This window comes from Takifugu flavidus, chromosome 5 (genome assembly GCF_003711565.1).
Source record: "Takifugu flavidus isolate HTHZ2018 chromosome 5, ASM371156v2, whole genome shotgun sequence".
NCBI classification, from domain to species: domain Eukaryota; kingdom Metazoa; phylum Chordata; class Actinopteri; order Tetraodontiformes; family Tetraodontidae; genus Takifugu; species Takifugu flavidus.
The window spans coordinates 12,009,301-12,031,428 of NC_079524.1; the positions used below are offsets into that span (position 1 = coordinate 12,009,301).

General features: G+C 44.6%; 3 protein-coding genes and 1 pseudogene across 8 annotated transcripts; 3 read left to right on the forward strand and 1 right to left on the reverse strand.

Annotated features, from left to right (window-relative positions):
• The first annotated feature begins 505 nt into the window (after positions 1-505).
• Positions 506-5,484, forward strand: LOC130526371 (NAD-capped RNA hydrolase NUDT12-like; annotated as a pseudogene).
• A 2,675-nt stretch (positions 5,485-8,159) lies between these two features.
• On the forward strand, positions 8,160-13,018 carry LOC130525703 (NAD-capped RNA hydrolase NUDT12-like). 2 transcript variants are annotated; one of them, XM_057032749.1, is made up of 9 exons: positions 8,160-8,560; positions 8,836-9,118; positions 9,490-9,763; positions 11,104-11,271; positions 11,440-11,553; positions 11,625-11,824; positions 11,986-12,125; positions 12,482-12,521; positions 12,627-13,018. In XM_057032749.1, exons 1-7 carry the CDS (start codon positions 8,355-8,357, stop codon positions 12,118-12,120), a joined length of 1,380 nt encoding a protein of 459 aa, XP_056888729.1. In that variant the 5' UTR covers positions 8,160-8,354; the 3' UTR covers positions 12,121-12,125; positions 12,482-12,521; positions 12,627-13,018. The 2 variants fall into 2 exon arrangements, with proteins under 2 accessions (XP_056888729.1, XP_056888728.1); XM_057032748.1 differs by having other exon boundaries at positions 12,482-13,018.
• Positions 12,258-22,039, reverse strand: LOC130525702 (interleukin-12 receptor subunit beta-2). Of its 4 annotated transcripts, XM_057032747.1 has the most exons (16): positions 21,856-22,039; positions 21,396-21,500; positions 21,162-21,273; positions 20,957-21,090; positions 20,758-20,888; positions 20,363-20,525; positions 19,361-19,443; positions 19,052-19,268; positions 18,398-18,586; positions 18,218-18,316; positions 17,999-18,139; positions 17,726-17,851; positions 17,569-17,653; positions 17,404-17,485; positions 17,139-17,264; positions 12,258-12,672 (listed from the first exon to the last, which is right to left on the reverse strand). In XM_057032747.1, the coding sequence occupies exons 1-16, from the start codon at positions 21,914-21,916 to the stop codon at positions 12,523-12,525; spliced, it is 2,004 nt and encodes a 667-aa protein (XP_056888727.1). In that variant the 5' UTR covers positions 21,917-22,039; the 3' UTR covers positions 12,258-12,522. The 4 variants fall into 4 exon arrangements, with proteins under 4 accessions (XP_056888727.1, XP_056888724.1, XP_056888723.1 ...); XM_057032744.1 differs by lacking the exon at positions 12,258-12,672 and having other exon boundaries at positions 16,716-17,264; positions 21,396-21,497; positions 21,856-22,028; XM_057032743.1 differs by lacking the exon at positions 12,258-12,672 and having other exon boundaries at positions 16,716-17,264; positions 21,856-22,027.
• On the forward strand, positions 13,150-16,840 carry LOC130525704 (NAD-capped RNA hydrolase NUDT12-like). 2 transcript variants are annotated; one of them, XM_057032751.1, is made up of 8 exons: positions 13,150-13,366; positions 14,003-14,216; positions 14,491-14,773; positions 15,138-15,408; positions 15,544-15,711; positions 15,884-15,997; positions 16,069-16,268; positions 16,445-16,840. In XM_057032751.1, the coding sequence occupies exons 2-8, from the start codon at positions 14,011-14,013 to the stop codon at positions 16,553-16,555; spliced, it is 1,353 nt and encodes a 450-aa protein (XP_056888731.1). In that variant the 5' UTR covers positions 13,150-13,366; positions 14,003-14,010; the 3' UTR covers positions 16,556-16,840. The 2 variants fall into 2 exon arrangements, with proteins under 2 accessions (XP_056888731.1, XP_056888730.1); XM_057032750.1 differs by having other exon boundaries at positions 13,220-13,366; positions 13,928-14,216.
• Positions 22,040-22,128: the final 89 nt, after the last annotated feature.

Here is a 22,128-nt window from a genome sequence, read left to right on the forward strand (position 1 = left end):
GCTGCAGTACTCCAATCAATCTATCAATAAACCAATCAAACAATCTTTATTTATATAGCATCTGTTACAATCAAAATTGTTTCTAGGCGCTTTACAGAATCCCAGGGCCTGACCCCTAACAAACAACAGTGGCAAGGAAAAACTGCCCTTTAAGAAACCTTGAGCAGGACCAGGTTCATCTGGACCCTCTTGCTGATGGCTGGCTGGGTAGAGAGAGGAGAAGGGGGGGAGGACAGGTAGAGGAGAGAATAGGTAGAAAACATAGAAATAAGTTATATTAATTAAAATAAATTGCCGGTAGAGTTGAGTTGAGTGGGTCAGTGGGGTCGGTGGTCAGTAGGTCAGCATACAACTATGAAGGCGGCGATACCTGTAGATGAATACAGGGGGAGCAGAAAAACTACGGTACACAAGAAATAACATCACTGATCTAATTGGAGAGGAGAGGAGAGGAGAGGAGAGGAGAGGAGAGGAGAGGAGAGGAGAGGAGGAGAGGAGAGGAAACCATGACCCAGTGGGGTGACAGAGGCCTGTCAGGTGATCATGTTTCTGTACCCCGGCAGCCTAGGCCTATAGCAGTATAACTAAGATGTTAACCTAATAATTAGGTTAATAACTGGAACTACAGAATTAGTGATAATAAGCTTTTTCAAAGAGCTAGGTTTTAAGTTTAATCTTAAAAGTAGAGATGGAGTCAGCCTCCCGTACCTGGACAGGGAGCTGGTTCCACAGCAGGGGGGCTGGGTAGCTAAATGCTTGGCCTCCCATTCTACCCCTAGAGACTCTGGGGATCACAAGTAAGCCAACATTCTGAGAGCGGAGCGGTCTCTTGGGATGATAAGGTGTCACTAGCTCCTCCAGGTAGGATGGAGCTAGGCCTCTGAGGACCTTGTAGGTCAGAAGAAGGATTTTAAAAATCATTCTAAATTTAATGGGCAGCCAATGAAGAGACACCACTACAGGAGTTATGTGATCTCTTTTGTCAATACCTGTCAGAACTCTAGCTTCCGCATTTTGGATCAGCTGGAGACTTCTGAAAGAGTTGTTTGGACACCCTGATAATAAAGAATTACAATAGTCCAGCCTGGAAGTAACAAATGCATGGACTAACTTTTCAGCATCATGCCGCGTCAGTAGTTTCCTGATCTTTGCGATGTTTCTCAGGTGAAAAAAGGCACTTCTAGAGACTATTTTGATGTGTGAGTTAAAGGACAAGATTTTGGTCAAAAGTTACTCCAAGATTCTTCACAGAGAGACTAAATGCTATGGAGATACCATCTAGTGATAATGTGATCTAATCTATCCCTGAGAGGTTCAGGACCAAACAACATGACCTCAGTTTTTCCTGTATTAAGGAGAAAAAAATTTGAAGACATCCCTGACTTTATTACTTTAAGACAGGTCTGAAGCTTCACTAACTGCTCTGTCTCCTCTGGTTTCATGGATAGATATAGCTGAGTGTCATCAGCATAACAATGAAAATCTATTCCATGCTGCTGAATAATGTTTCCTAAGGGAAGCATGTACAAGGTGAAAAGGATTGGTCCAAGTACAGAACCTTATGGAATGCCATGGGCATGAGCAAACTGGTATCTATCTGATAAATACAATCAAAACCAGTGTAGTGCTGTCCCTTTAATCCCAATCATAGGTTCCAGTCTATGTAACAGGATGCTGTGATCAACTGTATCAAAAGCAGCACTGAGATCCAGCAGAACCAGCATAGAAACCAGCCCATGATCTGAAGCTATAAGAAGATCATTAGTAACTTTATTAAGTGCTGTTTCTTTGCTGTGGTGAGCTCTAAAGCCTGACTGAAACAACTCAAACAGGCTGTTTCTCTGCAGTTACTCCAGAAACTGAGTCACCACCACCTTCTCAAGAATTTTAGAGATAAAAGGAAGGTTGGATTTTGGCTTATAATTTGCTAACATTTCAGGATCCAGTGAATCGTCAGAGTCCTGGTTCATACCCCAGCACGTGGTCCACCAGAATGGGAAGGACAGAGTATTCTTTGACTGCACCTTCCGCTACCGGGGGCAGTCTCTGAATGAACTTTTACTGCTCAGAGTACCCCTACTTGGTGTTCTGCTGAGGTTCCGCCAGCACTCAGATCCGACTGCAGAACTAGGAGAGCTGAGGTTTATCTGGAGAGACATGCAGAGGAATAGGGAGCCCCCGGTACCGGAACCACTGCTGAGCACCTTCCTCACCAAAGTCAAAGAGATACTGAATGGTAAACCTCTTGGATACATCTCAGTGGATGCCGCCGATCCTGACCCGTTCACACCACACGTGCTACTCACAGGATGGTACAACCCTTTACGCTGCAGGTCATATGCAACCCCAACAGTGTCCTAGGGACCTGTCTGCGGAGGTATAGCCAGGTGCTTGCTGACAACTTCTGGCTGACCTTCATCCAACGTGACCTACCAAACCTGGAAGGTCAGTCCAAATGGCGGGACAGTGAGGGTCAGCTGGCCCGGGGCCAGGTGGTTCTGCTAGTTGATCCGCAGCATCCACTGAGATTCCTCTTGCATGGGGGGCTGCGATCAAAGACCACAACTACCTTACTTGATCCTGTAGGGATTAAAGCCAGGGGGCCTTTGATCACCAAGCATACTTATCTAGTGTTTGACCACTGTTTCGTGACTGTTTTTAGCTTTAGTCACAAAAACCAACGTCATATTGGCCTACGGCTGTCTCATGTACACTGTATGTTAGTGCCTCTGGTAACCAGTTCAGAGGAAAGAAGAGGACCATCACATTAGTCTTATACTTTCTGCAGCTGCTACAATGGCAAGCCTCCCGCTGACTGCAAAGGAGCAGATGATGGAGAGATTTCTCATTGCTGCAGCCCGAGGAGACCTACCCCAGATGAGGATACTGCTGACCCATATCCTGTCACTCATCAACCAGACAGGTTACAGTGGCTGGACAGCGCTGATGCTCGCTGCTCGCAATGGACACTACAATGTTGTGGAGGCGCTGCTCTCTCAAAGGTACAATAAGCTCATTTTTTTTCATCAACAAAAACTGTAGCAAGACTACAGTTAAGACTAAGTAAAATACTGAATCTTCATCTGCTATTTATAATTTGGCTTTCAACCACATTTGATATTTGATGAAACCTGAACAAATCAACCTGCAGTTATACATCATTTCTCTGATAAAGCAGTTACAGTATAGCTCTAGAATGAGTTTTCATTGTGTTGTTTCTGTTGGATCTTTGGATATTTATTCATGTACTTACGGTACTGCTTTTTCTTTGTAAAAGCTTTGACAAGTTGCCAGTGAACAGTTCCTCGCAGACTGCCTACGATATCGCCAAGTTCTGGGGCCACAGCCACATTTCCAACCTCCTAGCCAAGACAGATAACAGCTGCAGTGGAGTCTTGCCGGAGCTTTATTTCTGCAGAGAAACATTGGACCGACAGAGTGATAAGAGGACAGACAAGACCTGGTTAGAGGCTCAACAAAGGGACCCAAATACCGTTTATCTGCTTTTCTCCAACGTCAACCCGATGGTCAGCAGGTGTGAGTTGGGCAAGAGTTCAGAGGTTTGTAGTTGATGGCTAGTTAAACTAGTTCTTCATGTTTGGCATTGTGATTTCAGACTGCGCCCTGTCTAGTGTAACGTTTAAGGCTCTGCACTGTGTATTCGTGCCCAGAGAACAATTATGACCGAACATATACATTATTTTGTTCCAATTGTCAACTTTTGACAGTGGCAATGCCCAAAAACAACCATGAAAAAACTGAATCGCTAAGGCATGTCAAATGATCTGGAGCAGTCTAACTAAACCCTTTCTCATTCAGCATATTCTTTAAGCTTTTTACAAATTAATTTTACTTTTATTTTGTTTACATAAAACAAATTTACATAAAACAATTAAAAGTTTATCATGCTGAACTGATAACAACTGTTGCTCTATCAGGTTCCCAACAAGTTGTGTCGGTTCAGGTATGACGAGTCAAAGACCTTATTCAGAAACCCAAGACCAAGCTCATCTTTCTCGGAGTGGAGAAAAAGAAACCGTCTTCCTCATGCTCTCAGGTACAGGAGGGCTCCTGGGAGCCTCCTGCCTGGTTTGCCGTCGGGACAGACGAAGATGCCACTGAACTTCTGAAACGCTGCAGAGAAAATAACTGTTTCTTCCCCAAGTCAACCAACAGAAACCTGCTGAAGTACAGCGAGGAAGAAGCTGGTGAGATTCTTTTCCACCATGTTTAATCAAAGTTCTTCTTTTTCTTAAATCTGAACAGTAAATTTAACAACTCTGTTCACTGTGGTAAATTGAATCTCAACATACTGTATATGATTTCATTTTGCGTGGTTTTCCTCCAGGAATTGTGGCGCATGCTCGATCGGTGCTGGTTTGGCACGATCGCTACAGCTTCTGTCCAACATGTGGCAGTGGCACGAGTCTGGAGGAGGGAGGACACAAGAGGAGATGCCTGAACTCGGAGTGCAGGAGCCTGAAAGATGGGTACAACACCTGCAATCCACGAATCGGTATGAGGCTTCTGGCCCTTTGCTTTATTATGTCCTGTTGTTAACAGAACAGTTCAATTGAGAAGAGTTCCTGTTCTTAATCCAGTTCTAGGTTTAGATTACATGAAGATGTGAATGAAGACTGAATTATTTAATCTGTGGTAGTGAAGCTATTTTTTCACCTTATGTCTTTCTAGACCCAGTTGTGGTCATGCTGGTAGTCCACCCAGATAGAAACCAGTGTTTACTGGGAAGGAAGAAGAGCTTTCCTGTTGGCATGTTCTCCTGTTTGGTTGGATTCATAGAACCTGGTAATGAAACCTCACAAACCCTGAAACACAGTTAATGACTCGGACCCTGACCTGCTTCACCTCTGCTGCAGGTGAGGCCATTGAGGATGCAGTGAGGAGGGAGGTGGAGGAGGAGAGTGGAGTGAAGGTTGGACGAGTTTGGTACATCTCCTCTCAACCCTGGCCAATGCCCTGCAACCTCATGATTGGATGCCTCGCCATCGCCATCTCGACCGACATCAGAGTGGATCAGAATGAGATTGAGGAAGCTCGGTGGTTCACACAGCAACAGGTGCACGCATCACAAATCTCCATTGCTCTCTTTGTCCGAAATTGTTAATTGTTGAATAAAGCAAGTGGACACATTTAAAAGATTACAGCTTTGCATCATTAGAATATTTTTTAAAAAAAATCACATGTGATCATAAACGTCTTTATTAAAATACCATGAAAACATTTATTTATCTAGATTGCTGAGTCCTTGCACAGAGGAGCCAATCCAACCTTGATGCTCCCTCCCAATCAGACCATCGCCCACAAGCTGATCAGATACTGGATCTGCAAGAACGCCAACCTTTCGTACCGACCACCTCTGGACATTTGAACTGTGTATGTTTCTCAACACAACAGGGAGGTTCAGGTTCGAACCACTGACCAAATCAAAAACCAGAAAAAACAGATTAAATATAACATTTCCTATTTATGTCTGTAGATTCTCAATTACCGAGGTCATAGTTTTCCAAGGTAGTTTTCTGTGTCAACTGGACTGTTTTTCTTCTCTTGTGAAGACGTTTCGCCTTCTATCCAGAAGGCTTCCTTAAGTACTGAACTCTCTGGGGACAGCGCTTGAAAATATTGCCCTTGTGGACCGTTAGCATGCTAATGTGGTGCACCCCAAAGACTTAGTATATATATATTTTTAGAATCAATATGACTCCCTACATAAATGATTCTATTGCCACAACGCCACCCTAGGAATTCCATCTGGAGAGTGATTGTTAAAGCGCACAAGTCATTACTAATGAGGGTGGGAGACTGGTCCAATGTACAAGAGTTAATTATTTTATTTGCGGATATTTTCTCTAACAGTAATCACTAAAATACACTCACGCACCCATTCACACACACTCAAACGTGCAGATAATCAAGTCAAATTCACAATACTCGTCCTTAAAAGCACCAGCCCACACAGGGTAAATATGTAATAAATGAAAAAACAACATAAGTCAACCCCTAATCCCCCCAAACAAAATTACATTAAACCAAGAAAAACTGATTCTATTCCTCCTAGAGGCGCAGTTCACACACACACACACACACACACACACACACACACACACACACCACACACACACACACACACACACACACACACACAACACACACACACACACACACACACACACACACACACATCGAAACTTGTGCCACACACAATGATACTTCTCAGAGTGAGGACAGGAGTGATGCAGTGGAGCGCAAGGTTGAAGCCATGCACGATGAACCATGAACACGGATGGCAAAACAGCAGCTGGCCAACAGCAGCAAGAGGGAAGCGCACCAGAGCCGGCACCTGTAACAGTTACTCCATCAGGTGAGGGAAAATGTTCGAGGCAAGGAAGATGCACACCAAGCCACCGTGGTGTTACCACCGAAGCGGCTAAACAGCTGATTTATCCAACAGCTGATGCACAGGAGGCGAATCGACGGTAAGACACCCAAGGCCCCCAACTCTGATGAAGGAGGGAGAAGACCCAGACACGTACGAAGCAGCACAGCCCGACCGCACGGCGATCCGGTGAGAAGACCAGGTGAGCTGTGGCGGGGCACCCGGAAGCTCGACAACAAAAGGGAGCCCACGGTGCACCACAGCCTACTTTTAAGGATAGTGCCACAGCGGCAACTGCCACAGCAATTAAGGTGGACATGGCATGAATTCCATGTTGCCACACTATGATCTGGGGGTGGTCGTTCACTTATTTTCAGTTGGTGTGTCTCCCCTTTGTCTGCTGGCTCACATGGTGGTGAGTCACCATGTGAGCTTCCCGGGAACATGGAGCGCCTCTGTCACATGGGCACCCTGGTCTTCAGTGAAAAGGTGGCCACCCGTTTGAAGGAAGATCAGTGAGCCTGCGCTCATCTCCAGATGGCTACAAACAGGGACAACGTCATGTGGACAAAGTCATGCGCTACGCCACCCCCATCATCAACATGTCCTTTATGCCCAGGTGGAGGCCCAGGTGGAGGCAGTGCTTCCCAGGTCACGCAACATGGAGTGGAAGCTGTGAAGAACCTGCTGGAAGCCGAGTCCTGCTGTGCTGAAATCCGGAAGCTGGAAGGCGCGGGATATGTGTCCAGGGTCTCCCCTGAAGAGGTCAGCAAATCATCAGAGTTCTGGTTCATACCCCACCACGTGGTCCACCAGAACGGGAAGGACAGAGTCTTCTTCGACTGCATCTTCCACGACCGGGGACAGTCTCTAAACGAGCTGCTGAGGTTCCACCAGAACTCAGTCGTCGTGAGTGGGAGACATCAAGGGCATGTTCCATCAGATCCAACTGCAGCCCTATGACACACGAGTGCTGAGGTTCATCCAGAGAGACATACAGAGGGATAGGGAGCCCCCGGTACCGGAACCACTGCTGAGCACCTTCCGCACCAAGGTCAAAGAGAAAACCTCTTGGATACATCTCAGTGGATGCTGCCGATCCTGACCCGTTCACACCACGCGTGCTACTCACGGGATGGTACAACCCTTTACGCTGCAGGTCATATGCAACCCCAACAGTGTCCTAGGGACCTGTCCGCAGAGGTATAGCCAGGTGCTTGCTGACAACTTCTGGCTGACCTTCATCCAACGTGACCTACCAAACCTGGAAGGTCAGTCCAAATGGCGGGACAGTGAGGGTCAGCTGGCCCGGGGCCAGGTGGTTCTGCTAGTTGATCCGCAGCATCCACTGAGATTCCTCTTGCATGGGGGGGGCTGTGATCAAAGACCACAACTACCTTACTTGATCCTGTAGGGATTAAAGCCAGGGGGTCTTTGATCACCAAGCATACTTATCTAGTGTTTGACCACTGTTTCGTGACTGTTTTTACCTTTAGTCACAAAAACCAATGTCATATTGGCCTACGGCTGTCTCATGACACTGTATGTTAGTGTCTCTGGTAAACATAAATTCCCCATCTCTGTAACCTGTAATGAGTCCCACATTTGTTTTAGGCTCGTTCTATAATGACGTGATGATTGATGGACAGCTTGCTGCATCCATCAGAGAGAGTGATATCAAAGAAAAGGAACTAAAGTCTAGATTAATGCTGGTGGATATATGCAGTACCATTAATTCCACCTGTAGTAGTTCCTAAAATATCTTTGTTGCATGCTGTGTTTTATGTCTTTTTTCATATTCATGTTATTCAGCTTATTTTTAGGTGTCTCACATTAAGGAAACCCATGAGAGAAGTCATAATTTATTGTTCCCCCAGAGGGAAGTTTCTGAGAATCTGCAGCAGTTCAGAGGAAAGAAGAGGACCATCACATTGATCTCATACTTTCTGCAGCTGCTACAATGGCGAGCTTCCCGCTGAGTGCAAAGGAGGAGATTGTGGAGAGGTTTCTGGATGCTGCAGTCCGAGGAGACCTACCCCAGCTGAGGATGCTGCTGACCCATACCCCGTCACTCATCAACCAGACAGGTTACAGTGGCTGGACAGCGCTGATGCTCGCTGCTCGCAATGGACACTACAATGTTGTGGAGGCACTGCTGTCTCATGGGTAGAATAAGCTAATTTTTTTCATCATTAGAGAGGCTGTAGCAAGACTACAGTTAAGACTAAGTGTAAAATACTGAATTGTTACCTGCTAGTAAGAATTTAGCTTTCAACCACATTTGATTTTTAATGAAACCTGAACAACCCAACCTGCAGTTATACATCATTTCTCTGATAAACCAGTTACAGTATAGCTCTAGAATGAGTTTTAATTGTGTTGTTTCGTTTGGATCTTTTGTGTATTTATTCATGTACTTACTGCTTTTTTCTTTGTAAAAGCTGTGACAAGTTGCCAGTGAACAGTTCCTCGCAGACTGCCTACGATATCGCCAAGTTCTGGGGCCACAGCCACATTTCCAACCTCCTAGCCCAGACAGATGACAGATGCAGTGGAGTCTTGCCAGAGCTTTATTTCTGCAGAGAAACATTGGACCGGCAGAGTGATAAGAGGACAGACAAGGCCTGGTTAGAGGCTCAACAAAGTGACCCAAATACTGTCTATCTGCTTTTTTCCAACGTCAACCCGATGGTCAGCAGGTGTGAGGAGGACAAGAGTTCAGAGGTTTGTAGCTGATGGCTATTTCAGCTAGTTCTTCTTGTTTGGCATTATGTTTTCAGCAGACTACACCCTGTCTAGTGTAACGTTTAAGGTTCTGCACTGTGTTTTTGTTCCCAGAGAATAATTATGACAGTACAGATATGTTATTTTGTTCCTATTGTCAACTTCTGACAGTTGAAATGCCCAAAAACAACCATGCAAAAACTGAATCGCTACGGTGTGTCAAATGGTCTGGAACAGTCCGACTAAACCCTTTTTTAAAAACCTTATTAATTTTTATTCATTTTTTTCGGGGGGGGGGGGGGGGTAATATTTTACCAAAAAAAGAGAAAAGTTTATCATTCTGAACTAATACCAAAGTGTTGCTTTCTCAGGTTCTCAACAAATTATGTCGGTTCCGGTATGACGGAGTCAAAGACCTATTTCAGAAACCCACGACCAAGCTCATCTTCCTCGGAGTGGAGAAGATGAATTCATCTTCCTCATGCTCTCAGGTACAGGAGGGCTCCTGGGAGCCTCCTGCCTGGTTTGCCATCGGGACAGACGAAGATGCCACTGACCTTCTGAAACGTTGCAGAGGAAATAAGTGTTTCTTCACAACTTTTTCACCTAAAATAGACCTGCTGACATTCAGTGAGGAAGAAGCTGGTGAGATTCTTTTCCATCATGTTTAATCACAATTTCTTGCCCCATCTTGTCTCGTCTATGGGCCAACATGGCCCGATAGAACTCCTTCTTCAGCTTGACGGCATCCCTTCCATTGTTCACCACCATGTTAAGGGCCTGCCGCCACGACTGGCACCAGAGACCTTGCGTCCACAGCTCAAAACTACCCCATCAGCATTGGAGGCAGAGAACATGATTCACTCCGACTCAATGTCCCCAGCCTCCCTTGGGATCTGCATGATGCTGTTCTGGATGTGGGAGTAGAAGATCTCCCTGGCAGAGGGCTCAGTCAGATGTTCCCAAGAGACCTTCACAATACGTTGCCAGGCCTGTCAAGCCTTCTTCCCCGCCAGCGAATCCAACTTACCACTTGGTGGTGATCAGTTGACAGCTTAGCTCGTCTCTTCACTCGAGTGTCCAAAACATACGGCCAGAGGTCAGGTGAAATGACAACAACAAAGTCATTCATCGACTTCATGGGTGTCCTGGTGTCATGTGCACTGATAGACACCCTTATGCATGAACATGATGTTTGTTATTGACCGACTGTGATGAACACAGAAGTCCAATAACATAACACCACTGATGTTCAGGTCGGGGAGACCGTTCCTCCCATTCACACCTCTCTAGGTGTCACTCTCATTGCCCACATGGGCGTTGAAGTCCCCTTGTACAATTATGGGAGCGCTAGCCCCCAGGGACTCCAAGAAGTCCAGCTACTCTGTACTGCAATTTGGCCCGTAGACACAAACAATAGCAAGAGACCTGTTCCCAAGCCGAAGGTGCAGGGAAAAGACCCTCTCATTCACCGGAGTGAACTCCAACACATGGCGGCTGAGCTGGAGAGCTATGACTAAGCCTACACCAGCCCATCGCTGCTCACCCTGGGCTACTCAGTGGAGTATTGGAGAGTTCAGCCCCTCTCATGAAACTAGGTTCCAGAGCCCATGCTGTGTGTGGAGGCGAGCCAGACTATCTCTAGCGGTACCGCTCAACCTCCCACACAAGCTCAGGCTCCTTCCCCTCCAGTGAGGTCACATTCCATGTCTCTATAGTCAGGGGTTTAACCTGAGGATTGGGTTTTGTGGGCCTCCTGCCACATCTGCCACCCAAACCACTTTGCACCTTCCCCTCATGATCTTCCTGCAAGTGGCAAACCTACAAGAAGTTGGGCCCACATTGCCATTTCGGGCAGCACCCGTCCGGGTCCTAATCACATTAGTGCTTTGCCTTAAACCTGAACAATGAGCCCAACTATTCTGGTCACGTTGGTAAATTGAATCTCAACATATATGATTTCATTTTGAGTGGTTTTCCTCCAGGAATTGTGGCGCATGCACGAGCGGTGTTGGTTTGGCATAATCGCTACAGCTTCTGTCCGATATGTGGTAGTGGCACAAGTGTGGAGGAGGGAGGACACAAGAGGAGATGCCTGAACTTGAAGTGCAGGAGCCTGAAGGGTGTGTACAACACCTGCTATCCAAAAATCGGTATGTAGTTTCTGGCCTTATGCTTCATTGTGTCCTGTCATTAACAGTTCAATTGAGAAGAGTTCCTGTTCTTAATCGAGCTCTAGGTTTAAATTAGGTTATGTGACTGACGGCTGAATTATTTAATCTGTGATAGTGAAGCTATTTCTTTACCTTGTGTCTTTCTAGACCCAGTTGTTATCATGCTGGTGGTCCACCCAGGTAGAAACCAGTGTTTACTAGGAAGGAAGAAGAGTTATCCTGTTGGCATGTTCTCCTGTTTGGCTGGATTCATAGAACCTGGTAATGAAACCTCACAAACCCTGGAGCACAGTCAATGACTCGGACCCTGACCTGCTTCACCTCTGCTGCAGGTGAGGCCATTGAGGATGCAGTGAGGAGGGAGGTGGAGGCAGAGAGTGGAGTGAAGGTTGGACTAGTTCGGTACATCTGCTCTCAACCCTGGCCGATGCCCTCCAACCTCATGATTGGATGCCTCGCTATCGCCACATCGACCAACATCAAAGTGGATCAGAATGAGATTGAGGAAGCTCGGTGGTTCACACGGCAACAGGTAGAAACCAGAAACCATAGCTCTGCCAAAAATTGGTATATGAACAAAGCAGGTGGACAAATTTAAAACATTACAGCATTGAATCATTAGAATATAAAAAAAATCCACATGTGATTGTAAACGTCTTTATGAAAATACCATGAAAACATTTATTTATCTAGATCGCTGAGTCCTTGTACAGAGGAGCCAACCCAGCCTTGATGCTGCCTCCCAATCAGACCATTTCCCATAAGCTGATCAGATACTGGATCTGCAAGAACGCCAACCTTTCGTACCGACCACCTCTGGACATTTGAACTGTGTATGTTTCTCAACACACAACAGGGAGGTTCATGTTTGAACCACTGACCAAATCAAAAACCAAAATATCCTGATTAAATATATCAAGTCCAGTTTAAGGCTCAGGCATTAACATTCATTTCAAGCAGCAGTGATGATTTAATAGAATGCACTTTAATGCCAAATGAACCACTATACAGGTAGTTTGAATTGTAAGTCACTGACATTAATACCACAAATTTATAGATGAATTGAATAAAATCATCAGAAAGTTATATAATTCTTGTTTTTGTTGTCCTTTTCTTCTTTTCCACCTGTCATCCTCACTGTTTCAAAGCCGATGAAATTTGTTCCACAAATATATACTCTGTCTCGCAGGTCATGTGACTATTGTGGTTAGTCATTCCTTCAGAAAAAGGTCAGTCCTGACACAACCCTTCTGAAAATTGGTTCAGAGTGTTATCCTCTACTTTGCGAAGAAAGCTGTTATTGGCACTGTTCTTTCGCTTGGTGTCGAATTCAGAGACACAAACGGAGTCCAGTTTGATAGTGTGCATCAGTGGAGAGGTCTTCTTGTCGGTCCTTTTTTGAGGAGTGCTCTTGCTTCGGAACAACCACGATGAGGCCTTTGTCTCCCAGTATATCCAAAACCTTCATGTTGTTACTGGCACCAGACCTAGGGGAAATCTGGACTGGCAGCAACAATAACACATGCGAGGGTGGACTGTGTAACTGGAGAGAGACCAGCAGTTAGCTTCATGCCATGTTAACATTCATTTCAAGCAGCAGTGATGATTTAATAGAATACACTTTAGCCAAATGAACCACTATACAGGTACGGTAGTTTGAATTGTATGTCACTGACACTAATACCACAAATGTATAGAGGAATTGAATAAAATGATCAGAAAGTTACATGTAATTCTTGTTTTTGTTGTCCTTTTGCACCTGTCATCCTCACTGTTTCAAAGCCAATGAAATTTGTTCCACAAATATATACCCCGTGTTGCAGGTCATGTCACTGTTGTGGTCGGTCACTCTTCATAAAAATGCCTGTGCTGAAATACCCTTCTAAATATTGATCAGTGTTCTCCTCTTGTTTGCGAAGAAAGTTAAAAATTATTTGTAGAATAAGAAAAACAGTGTCGAGAAGACTGTACCTGAAGGCAGCACATATGTGGGTTTTGCTCTGATTGACTTGAACGCAACGCGAAACACCAAACTGCTTACCGAGCAGACGGAAGCAGTTCTTTGTTGACAAAGGTTAGACTTTCTTCTTTTTAACCCTAATTTGAAAATCAAAACCCACATGACACGCACCAATCTAGTAGTTGTTACCAACTTTCATCAACTGTATTTTCATATAAGTTAATTAAGGCAGGCGTGACGACTATAAAGTTGCTAAACTAGCTAGCCGCAGGCATTGGTTGGTTATGTGAGTTATTCAGGCCGTTTATATACGAGCCTAAGTCTCACCTATTGCTTGTAAACAACATCCATTATCTGGAAAATCCTTATGGTTCAGGTAACAATGCGCAGGGAATGTTACATGTGTTTCAGGCTCGTTGTATAATGACGCGATGATTGATGGACAGCTTGTTGCACCCATCAGAGAGTGACGTCAAAGAAAAGGAACTAAAGTCTAGATTTATGCCGGTGCATATATGTAGAACCATTAATTCCACCTGTAGCAGTTCCTAAAATATCTTTGTTGCATACTGTGTTTTGTATCTTTTTTCATGTTCATGTCATTATTCAGCTTATTTTTAGGTGTCTCACATTAAGGAAACCGATGAGAGAAGTCATAATTTATTGTTCTCCCAGAGGGAAGTTTTTGAGAATCTGCAGCAGTTCAGAGGAAAGAAGAGGACCATCACATTGATCTCATACTTTCTGCAGCTGCTACAATGGCGAGCCTCCCGCTGAGTGCAAAGGAGGAGATTGTGGAGAGGTTTCTGGATGCTGCAGCCCGAGGAGACCTACCCCAGCTGAGGATGCTGCTGACCCATACCCCGTCACTCATCAACCAGACAGGTTACAGTGGCTGGACAGCGCTGATGCTCGCTGCTCGCAATGGACACTACAATGTTGTGGAGGCACTGCTGTCTCATGGGTAGAATAAGCTCTTTTTTTCATCATTAGAGAGGCTGTAGCAAGACTACAGTTAAGACTAAGTGTAAAATACTGAATTGTTACCTGCTATTTATAATTTAGCTTTCAACCACATTTGATTTTTGATGAAACCTGAACAACCCAACCTGCAGTTATACATCATTTCTCTGATAAAGCAGTTACAGTATAGCTCTAGAATGAGTTTTCATTGTGTTGTTTCTGTTGGATCTTTTGTTTATTTATTCATGTACTTACTGCTTTTTTCTTTGTAAAAGCTGTGACAAGTTGCCAGTGAACAGTTCCTCGCAGACTGCCTACGATATCGCCAAGTTCTGGGGCCACAGCCACATTTCCAACCTCCTAGCCCAGACAGATGACAGATGCAGTGGAGTCTTGCCGGAGCTTTATTTCTCCAGAGAAACATTGGACCGGCAGAGTGATAAGAGGACAGACAAGACCTGGTTAGAGGCTCAACAAAGTGACCCAAATACTGTCTATCTGCTTTTCTCCAACGTCAACCCGATGGTCAGCAGGTGTGAGGAGGACAAGAGTTCAGAGGTTTGTAGCTGATGGCTAGTTAAGCTAGTTCTTTATGTTTGGCATTGTGATTTCAGACTGCGCCCTGTCTAGTGTAACGTTTAAGGCTCTGCACTGTGTATTCGTGCCCAGAGAACAATTATGACCGAACATATACATTATTTTGTTCCAATTGTCAACTTTTGACAGTGGTAAGGCCCAAAAAACGACCACTTAAAATGAATCCCGAAGATGTGTCAAATGGTCTGGAGCAGTCTGACTAAACCCTTTCTCATTCAGCACATTCTTTAAGCTTTTTACAAATTACTTTTATTCTTTTTTATAGTTTTAAAAAAAAAATGAAAAATTTATCACGCTGAACTAATAACAACTGTTGCTTTACCAGGTTCTCGACAAGTTGTGTCGGTTCAGGTATGACGAAGTCAAAGACCTTATTCAGAAACCCAAGACCAAGCTCATCTTTCTCGGAGTGGAGAAAAAGAAACCGCCTTCCTCATGCTCTCAGGTACAGGAGGGCTCCTGGGAGCCTCCTGCCTGGTTTGCCGTCGGGACAGACGAAGATGCCACTGAACTTCTGAAACGCTGCAGAGAAGATAACTGTTTCTTCCCCGAGTCACCCAACAGAAACCTGCTGAAGTTCAGCGAGGAAGAAGCTGGTGAGATTCTTTTCCACCATGTTTAATCAAATTTCTTCTTTTTCTTAAATCTGAACAGTAAATTTAACAACTCTGTTCACTGTGGTAAATTGAATCTCAACATATATGATTTCATTTTGAGTGGTTTTCCTCCAGGAATTGTGGCGCATGCTCGATCGGTGCTGGTTTGGCACGATCGCTACAGCTTCTGTCCAACATGTGGCAGTGGCACGAGTCTGGAGGAGGGAGGACACAAGAGGAGATGCCTGAACTCGGAGTGCAGGAGCCTGAAGGGTGTGCACAACACCTGCTATCCACGAGTTGGTATGAGGCTTCTGGCCCTTTGCTTTATTATGTCCTGTCGTTATCAGAATAGTTCGATTGAAGAGTTCCTGTTCTTAATCCAGCTCTGTTTAGATTACATGAAGATTTGACTGAAGGCTGAATTATTTAATCTGTGATAGTGAAGCCATTTCTTTACCTTGTGTCTTTCTAGACCCAGTTGTTATCATGCTGGTGGTCCACCCAGATAGAAACCAGTGTTTATTGGGAAGGAAGAAGAGTTTTCCCGTTGGCATGTTCTCCTGTTTGGCTGGATTCATAGAACCTGGTAATGAAACCTCACAAACCCTGAAGCACAGTCAATGACTCGGACCCTGACCTGCTTCACCTCTGCTGCAGGTGAGGCCATTGAGGATGCAGTGAGGAGGGAGGTGGAGGAGGAGAGTGGAGTGAAGGTTGGACTAGTTCGGTACATCTGCTCTCAACCCTGGCCGATGCCCTCCAACCTCATGATTGGATGCCTCGCTATCGCCACATCGACCAACATCAAAGTGGATCAGAATGAGATTGAGGAAGCTCAGTGGTTCACACGGCAACAGGTGCACGCATCACAAATCACCGTAACTCTCTTTATCCCAAAATATTAAATTTTGAACAAAGCAGGTGGAAAAATGTAAAACAATATGGCTTTGGATCATTAGAATATAAAAAAATTCACATATGATTATGAATGAATGTCTTTATGAAAATAGCATGAAAACATTTATTTATCTAGATCGCTGAGTCCTTGCACAGAGGAGCCAACCCAGCCTTGATGCTGCCTCCCAGTCAGACTATCGCCCACCAGCTGATCAGGTACTGGATCTGCAAGAACGCCAACCTTTAGCACCGACCACCTCTGGACATTTGAACTGTGTATGTTTCTCAACACAACAGGGAGGTTCATGTTTGAACCACTGACCAAATCAAAAACCAGAAAAACCTGATTAAATATATCAAGTCCAGTTTAAGGCTCAGGCGTTAACATTCATTTCAAGCAGCAGTGATGATTTAATAGAATGCACTTTAATGCCAAATGAACCACTATACAGGTAGTTTGAATTGTAAGTCACTGACATTAATACCACAAATTTATCGATGAATTGAATAAAATCATCAGAAAGTTATATAATTCTTGTTTTTGTTGTCCTTTTCTTCTTTTCCACCTGTCATCCTCACTGTTTCAAAGGCGGTGAAATTTGTTCCACAAATATGTACTCTGTCTCGCAGGTCATGTGACTATTGTGGTTAGTCATTCCTTCAGAAAAATCCCACTCCTGACACAACCCTTCTAAAAATTGGTTCGGAGCGTTCTCCTCTTCTTCTTCTCCTCCTCTTCGTAGAAAGTCGTCGTTGGCACTGTTCTCGCGCTTGGTGGCAAATTCAGAGACGCAAACGTCCAGTTTGATAGTGTGCATCAGCGGAGAGGCATCTTCTCGTAGGTCCTTTTTTGAGGAGCGCTCTTGCCTCGGAACAACCAGAATGAGGCCTTTGTCTCCCAGTACATCCACGACCCGGTAATCTTCAATATCCAAGACCTTCATGTCCAAGGTTTTCTGTTGAAAGGTGTAATTTTTTGGGATTTTTGAAAATATTAAAAAATAAAACAGAAGAAAATTTGCACCAGTATTGGTGTTTCCACACACTCAGAAATTTTCGAAGAATCAACTGTAAAATACAACTGAATTAAATGACCTGTGGGGGTGGGTTGATCAGCCAGTGGCCCATTTTACTACTCCAAGGGCTGGAGATAGTTGGGAAGAAGTATGACTTGCATCTACACATTGATGAAATGATAGAAAAACAATCAACTCCTAGAGTGAAAAAGATGGAGGAAAAAAGGTGATCTCACAGACTCACGCGGTCCTGAACAGGAGGAAGAAGATGAATACAACCACAGCCAGCAGCAGCAGAGGGGTGGCTGCAGCCACCACGGGAACCTCGTCTGAAAGATTCATTTACGAAAGGTTGAATCCAGCACTGGGTAGTATGGGTAACAGTGAGAGAGTTCACTCACCAAAACTAGTTTGAACAGAAGTGGTGTGTTTGGAAACATTATCAGCCAATAGGACAAGGGAATACTCAGTGCTGGGCGTCAGTTGAGAGAACGTGTGCTGCCATTGGTCAGGCCACAAAGATATGGCTGAAAATAAACGGGACAAAAATGACTTTCTCAGATTAAAAACATACATAAATGAATGAAAAATATATCCATTATTGAAAAACACCATTTAAATCTGTTATTCTTTATTATTGTGGCATGTTTCTTAATAAACATGTGCAAACCTACGGTGCATCTCTGAGCCTCTCCTTAGCATCGCTCGATATCCGCCCACTCTGATTGGCTTGGATCTCCTTTGCCACACCCAGCCCACTGTCACCGTCTTCTTGGTCACGCCCACCAGCTTCATTTGGACCGCCTCCATCAAAGCTGAGAAACATCAATTCCATTTTACAATTTTCACTACGTTTCAAATCACGGCCCCCTTTGAAATAAATAAATATAGACCTCCGTGCTGCAGACTGGCAGGCAGTGACCATGATGGTCCGCACTGCTGGCCATAGACGGGGATCACGCTGATCAGGTAAGGTGTGTAAGGGTCAATATCTGCAAACGCACTGTGCATACATTATGGACGTGCAATCAGTAACACCTTAAAAAAAACAACAAGGCTGTTTGTTAACAGACCTTCTATGAGAGCGGAGCTGTTCCAGCTTTCTACTGTGATCCAGCAGCCAATGGATGGATGAGCCTCAGGGTACCACTGGACGTAAGAATGACTGACAAGAGGGCCAGAAGGATTCTGCCAGTGGACCTGAACAGCATTCTTGGCAGGGAAGTGGCTGTAAACCCACAGGTTTCTGACCGGGGGGAGAACTGCGGAAGACAGAATTATCACAAACACAAAACCAAACGATCACCAGCATAAAACTGTTTTATGTACAAATGTTGCTGTTTTAACAACTATGAAGAAGTGCAGCTGTGTTGCAACTTTATCAGATAAACTTGCTGCTTATCTGCTTCCTTCTTGAGATCTTCTGAGGGAAGGAAGCACACACTCACACAGAACTATGATTAGCTGTTAAACTGCCATGATTGGCACTTTTTGAATAGATATTATCAATTTTAAACACTCAACATCCTGTACCAGTGCATGGACATGTTTTCCTGTGTTTGTTAAGACAGTGTTTGAGTTGTCACTTGAGTTTATTAAAAGCATTCGTGTCTCATCAATGAAGAATAAGAAGTTAATATACAACTAATGTGCAAGCTTATAGCAAACTGGTTAATCAATCATATGATAACATTCTAACTAATGAAAAATAATAAACTGTGACTTACAGTTCACTCTTTGTGTGTCAATGTAGAGTTGTGCAACAGGGCCGTAACCAGCCGTGTTGAAGGCTCTGACGGTGATGCTGTAGTTCCCCGGCTCCACCTCCAGGAGGTCTGTCATATCCGTCACGTTCCTTATCTCAGGTAGCTGCTCGTTCCCCTCTGGCTTGTAGCTCACCTGATATGCAAGGACACGACTTCCAGGGTCGCAGGGGTTACTGTCCTGTGGACAATGGGTTGAAAAATCTTTTGAACTCTTTTGAAAGGGTTTCCCTTCCACAACACAGTGTGCTCTTTACACAGACGATTACGTACTTGCCATCTGAGACGTAGTTGAAAAGATCCACTAGGCTCATTTTTCTCCACTGTGTAACAAACCTCAACAGGCCTGGATGGAACTGCAAAATTAAAGCAGATTAAAGCCAACGTGGCTTGGGTATAGGCCCTCACCTCCCTGAGACTTTTGCTTCCAGGGCTCCAGGGCTCTCCGAACCACAATTTGAGCCCAATTCCCAATGGAATATGCCTTTCAGAGAAGAACTCTTCCGTTGATGGAATCACTCAGTATCTTCAGGAAGTCAGGTGACGTCATTCTTTGGGCCCATTCTGTTGCTGAACCTGAACCTGAGCAACTACAGCATCCCTAGATCAGAGCACTGCCCCTGCAGGCTTGTTCAGAAGGCACAGCATCATCTTCCTCTCTTCATTCTGGAACAGGGTGAATCTGGACTCCTCAGACCACGTGATCTTCTTCCGTTGCTCCGGAGTTCAAATTTGCTCCCCAGCAAATTCAAGCTAATTTTCCCCATTAAGGTTTTTAGGACTGCACAACTATTCAGTCTCTTTAGTTTTGTTTGCATTGTGTGTGAAAATACACTTCCTTTCACTATGAAACACAGCCCGGTTGTTTATTCACTGTTGTTTTGCTACGTTTTGTTTTCAAACATTTAAGCAATTGGCGATCACCATCATTCAGCATTTTATTTCCAACCATGCTTCTTTCTCTAGGACACTGGTTACCAACTATCCTTCCAGTTCCTAATCATTGTTGGACCACTCTTAACCCAATTTTAGTGGTTTCTGTGATCTCCTTAGATGTTTCTCTGCTTGATGCAGAACAATAATTTGAGCTTTCTCTTTATTCAAACATGACATCAGTAACTTTGGGCACCTCGTGACAAAAATGTCTAGACAAAAAGTGGTATTTGCCATCCTCACTACATCCCGCTGTGTAATATGTCAAATCTTTCAATGCAAAACCTGTTCTACTCTTCATACGAGCCAATTTCGAAACAGATAAGAAGAAGGCCTAGTTACTCATATCTGGCGTCCTAACAGTGACCTCGGAGCTCCAGTCGCTCCAGATGTTCGAGTCTCCTCTGCAGGCTACAGCGGCCCCGTAAACAGTGAATGGCAGCAGACCTTTGATGTTGTAGGTCAGGATCTGATCTTCTTCACCTGCAGGAACTGTATCAGCCACCTGGAAACAATCCAGGAAGTTAATTTCAGGTATAATTTTAGTCTTCCACACTAACCAGTCAAGGCAGGCAACTTCCCACTTAGACCCGAGGGTTTGGCAGAGGCTTCTGCTATTCCTGGTCACTGTATCTCCAGGGATTTCCCCTCAGATTACTTATCTCTAATAACCCTTTTGACATAAACCCATGTAAGGAGACAATTCAGGACAGATAGTGCAGTGTTAATGAACAAACCTCTGTCCACACTTGAGTACCATTGGCTCGGTAGCGAAGTCGACAATCACCTTCACAGATGCTATCCCAGGTCACATTGATGGAGTTAGCAGTGGAGCCGCAGACAGTTAATACAGGCTGAGAAGGTTTGACTGAGAGCAGATACACACTTGAGCATATGGTATCACCTACTGTTGCAGCATAGATGATCATCACAAACCTGCATCATGAAGACGTATGGTAAGAGGCTGAGACCAGATCTCAGTGTCCATCACAAAGTTTTTCATCTTGGCTGTGATGCTGAGGGTGGAGAGTGGGATAAATACTCCGAGACAGGAGTAAACTATTCTGACACTGAAGGAAAAGGAGAAAGATTAACTTTAAATTGCTCGCATCAAAGTCTGCCCGCTGTATGATGCCTTCACCTCCTGAAGATGAGCGACAGTTCAGGCTCTGTGGGGCTCCTAAAAGTCTCACTCCAGTTGCATGTCACGGAATACTGATCTATCTGGTAGTAACAGAACATGTTTAGGCTCTCTGCAAGAAAACAGCACCAGGAGAAAGCTTTAGGTTACCTGATTAAACATGGTGGTTGATTTGTGTGATAAATGTCATTGTCTTTTTGAAAGCTACTGATGGGTGCGACTGTGTGTGTATACCCTGAATAGCCGAAGGGGGCCGGGGGTCACAATCTCGAGGGTCAATGACACACAATTGCTTGTCCTTCTCACAGGACTTCAGATCTGTGTTCCTCACCGTCACTTCTGACGCAGAGAAAAGCATCAAAAAAAGAAGCATGAATCATTGTGAATCATCGAACAAAACGGAAACAATTTTTTCATTCGTGAAATTAAGGTCCTCCTATAATCAGACATCGCGCCTGCCAACAGAAGTTCGGTTAATTTAGAGTTGAGACGTTTTACACCTATAACACCACCTTGAAACGTCTTTAGTTGGTACACCTGGTCAACCTGACACAGATTATTCAATAACACATTAGCTGGTCATATGGACGTGGCCCGACGTACCCTGAGAACATCAAGAAGTAAGGCAGCAGTAGCAGTTCTGGTTGCAACATAGGAAAACCAATTCAATGCAGAAGACTTGTGGCCAACTCACCATAAGCAAACACACAGAGAAAGTTCAACACCATCCAGGTAGCAAGACACCAACTATCCATTTTTCCGTTTTTGTAGAAAAACTACAATGAGAAAATGTGACCTCATTTGCTGTCAGACATCCTTCAGCTCACATGAGGGCACAGTTAGTTGAGGGATGTTTGTGGGTGATGTTATCAGAAGACTGTCACGCCTCTTTTGGCAGGAAGTCACCCTGTGAAACCGCCCAAACACAACAGTGGTGAAATCATGCTCACTTCTACATATTAGGATG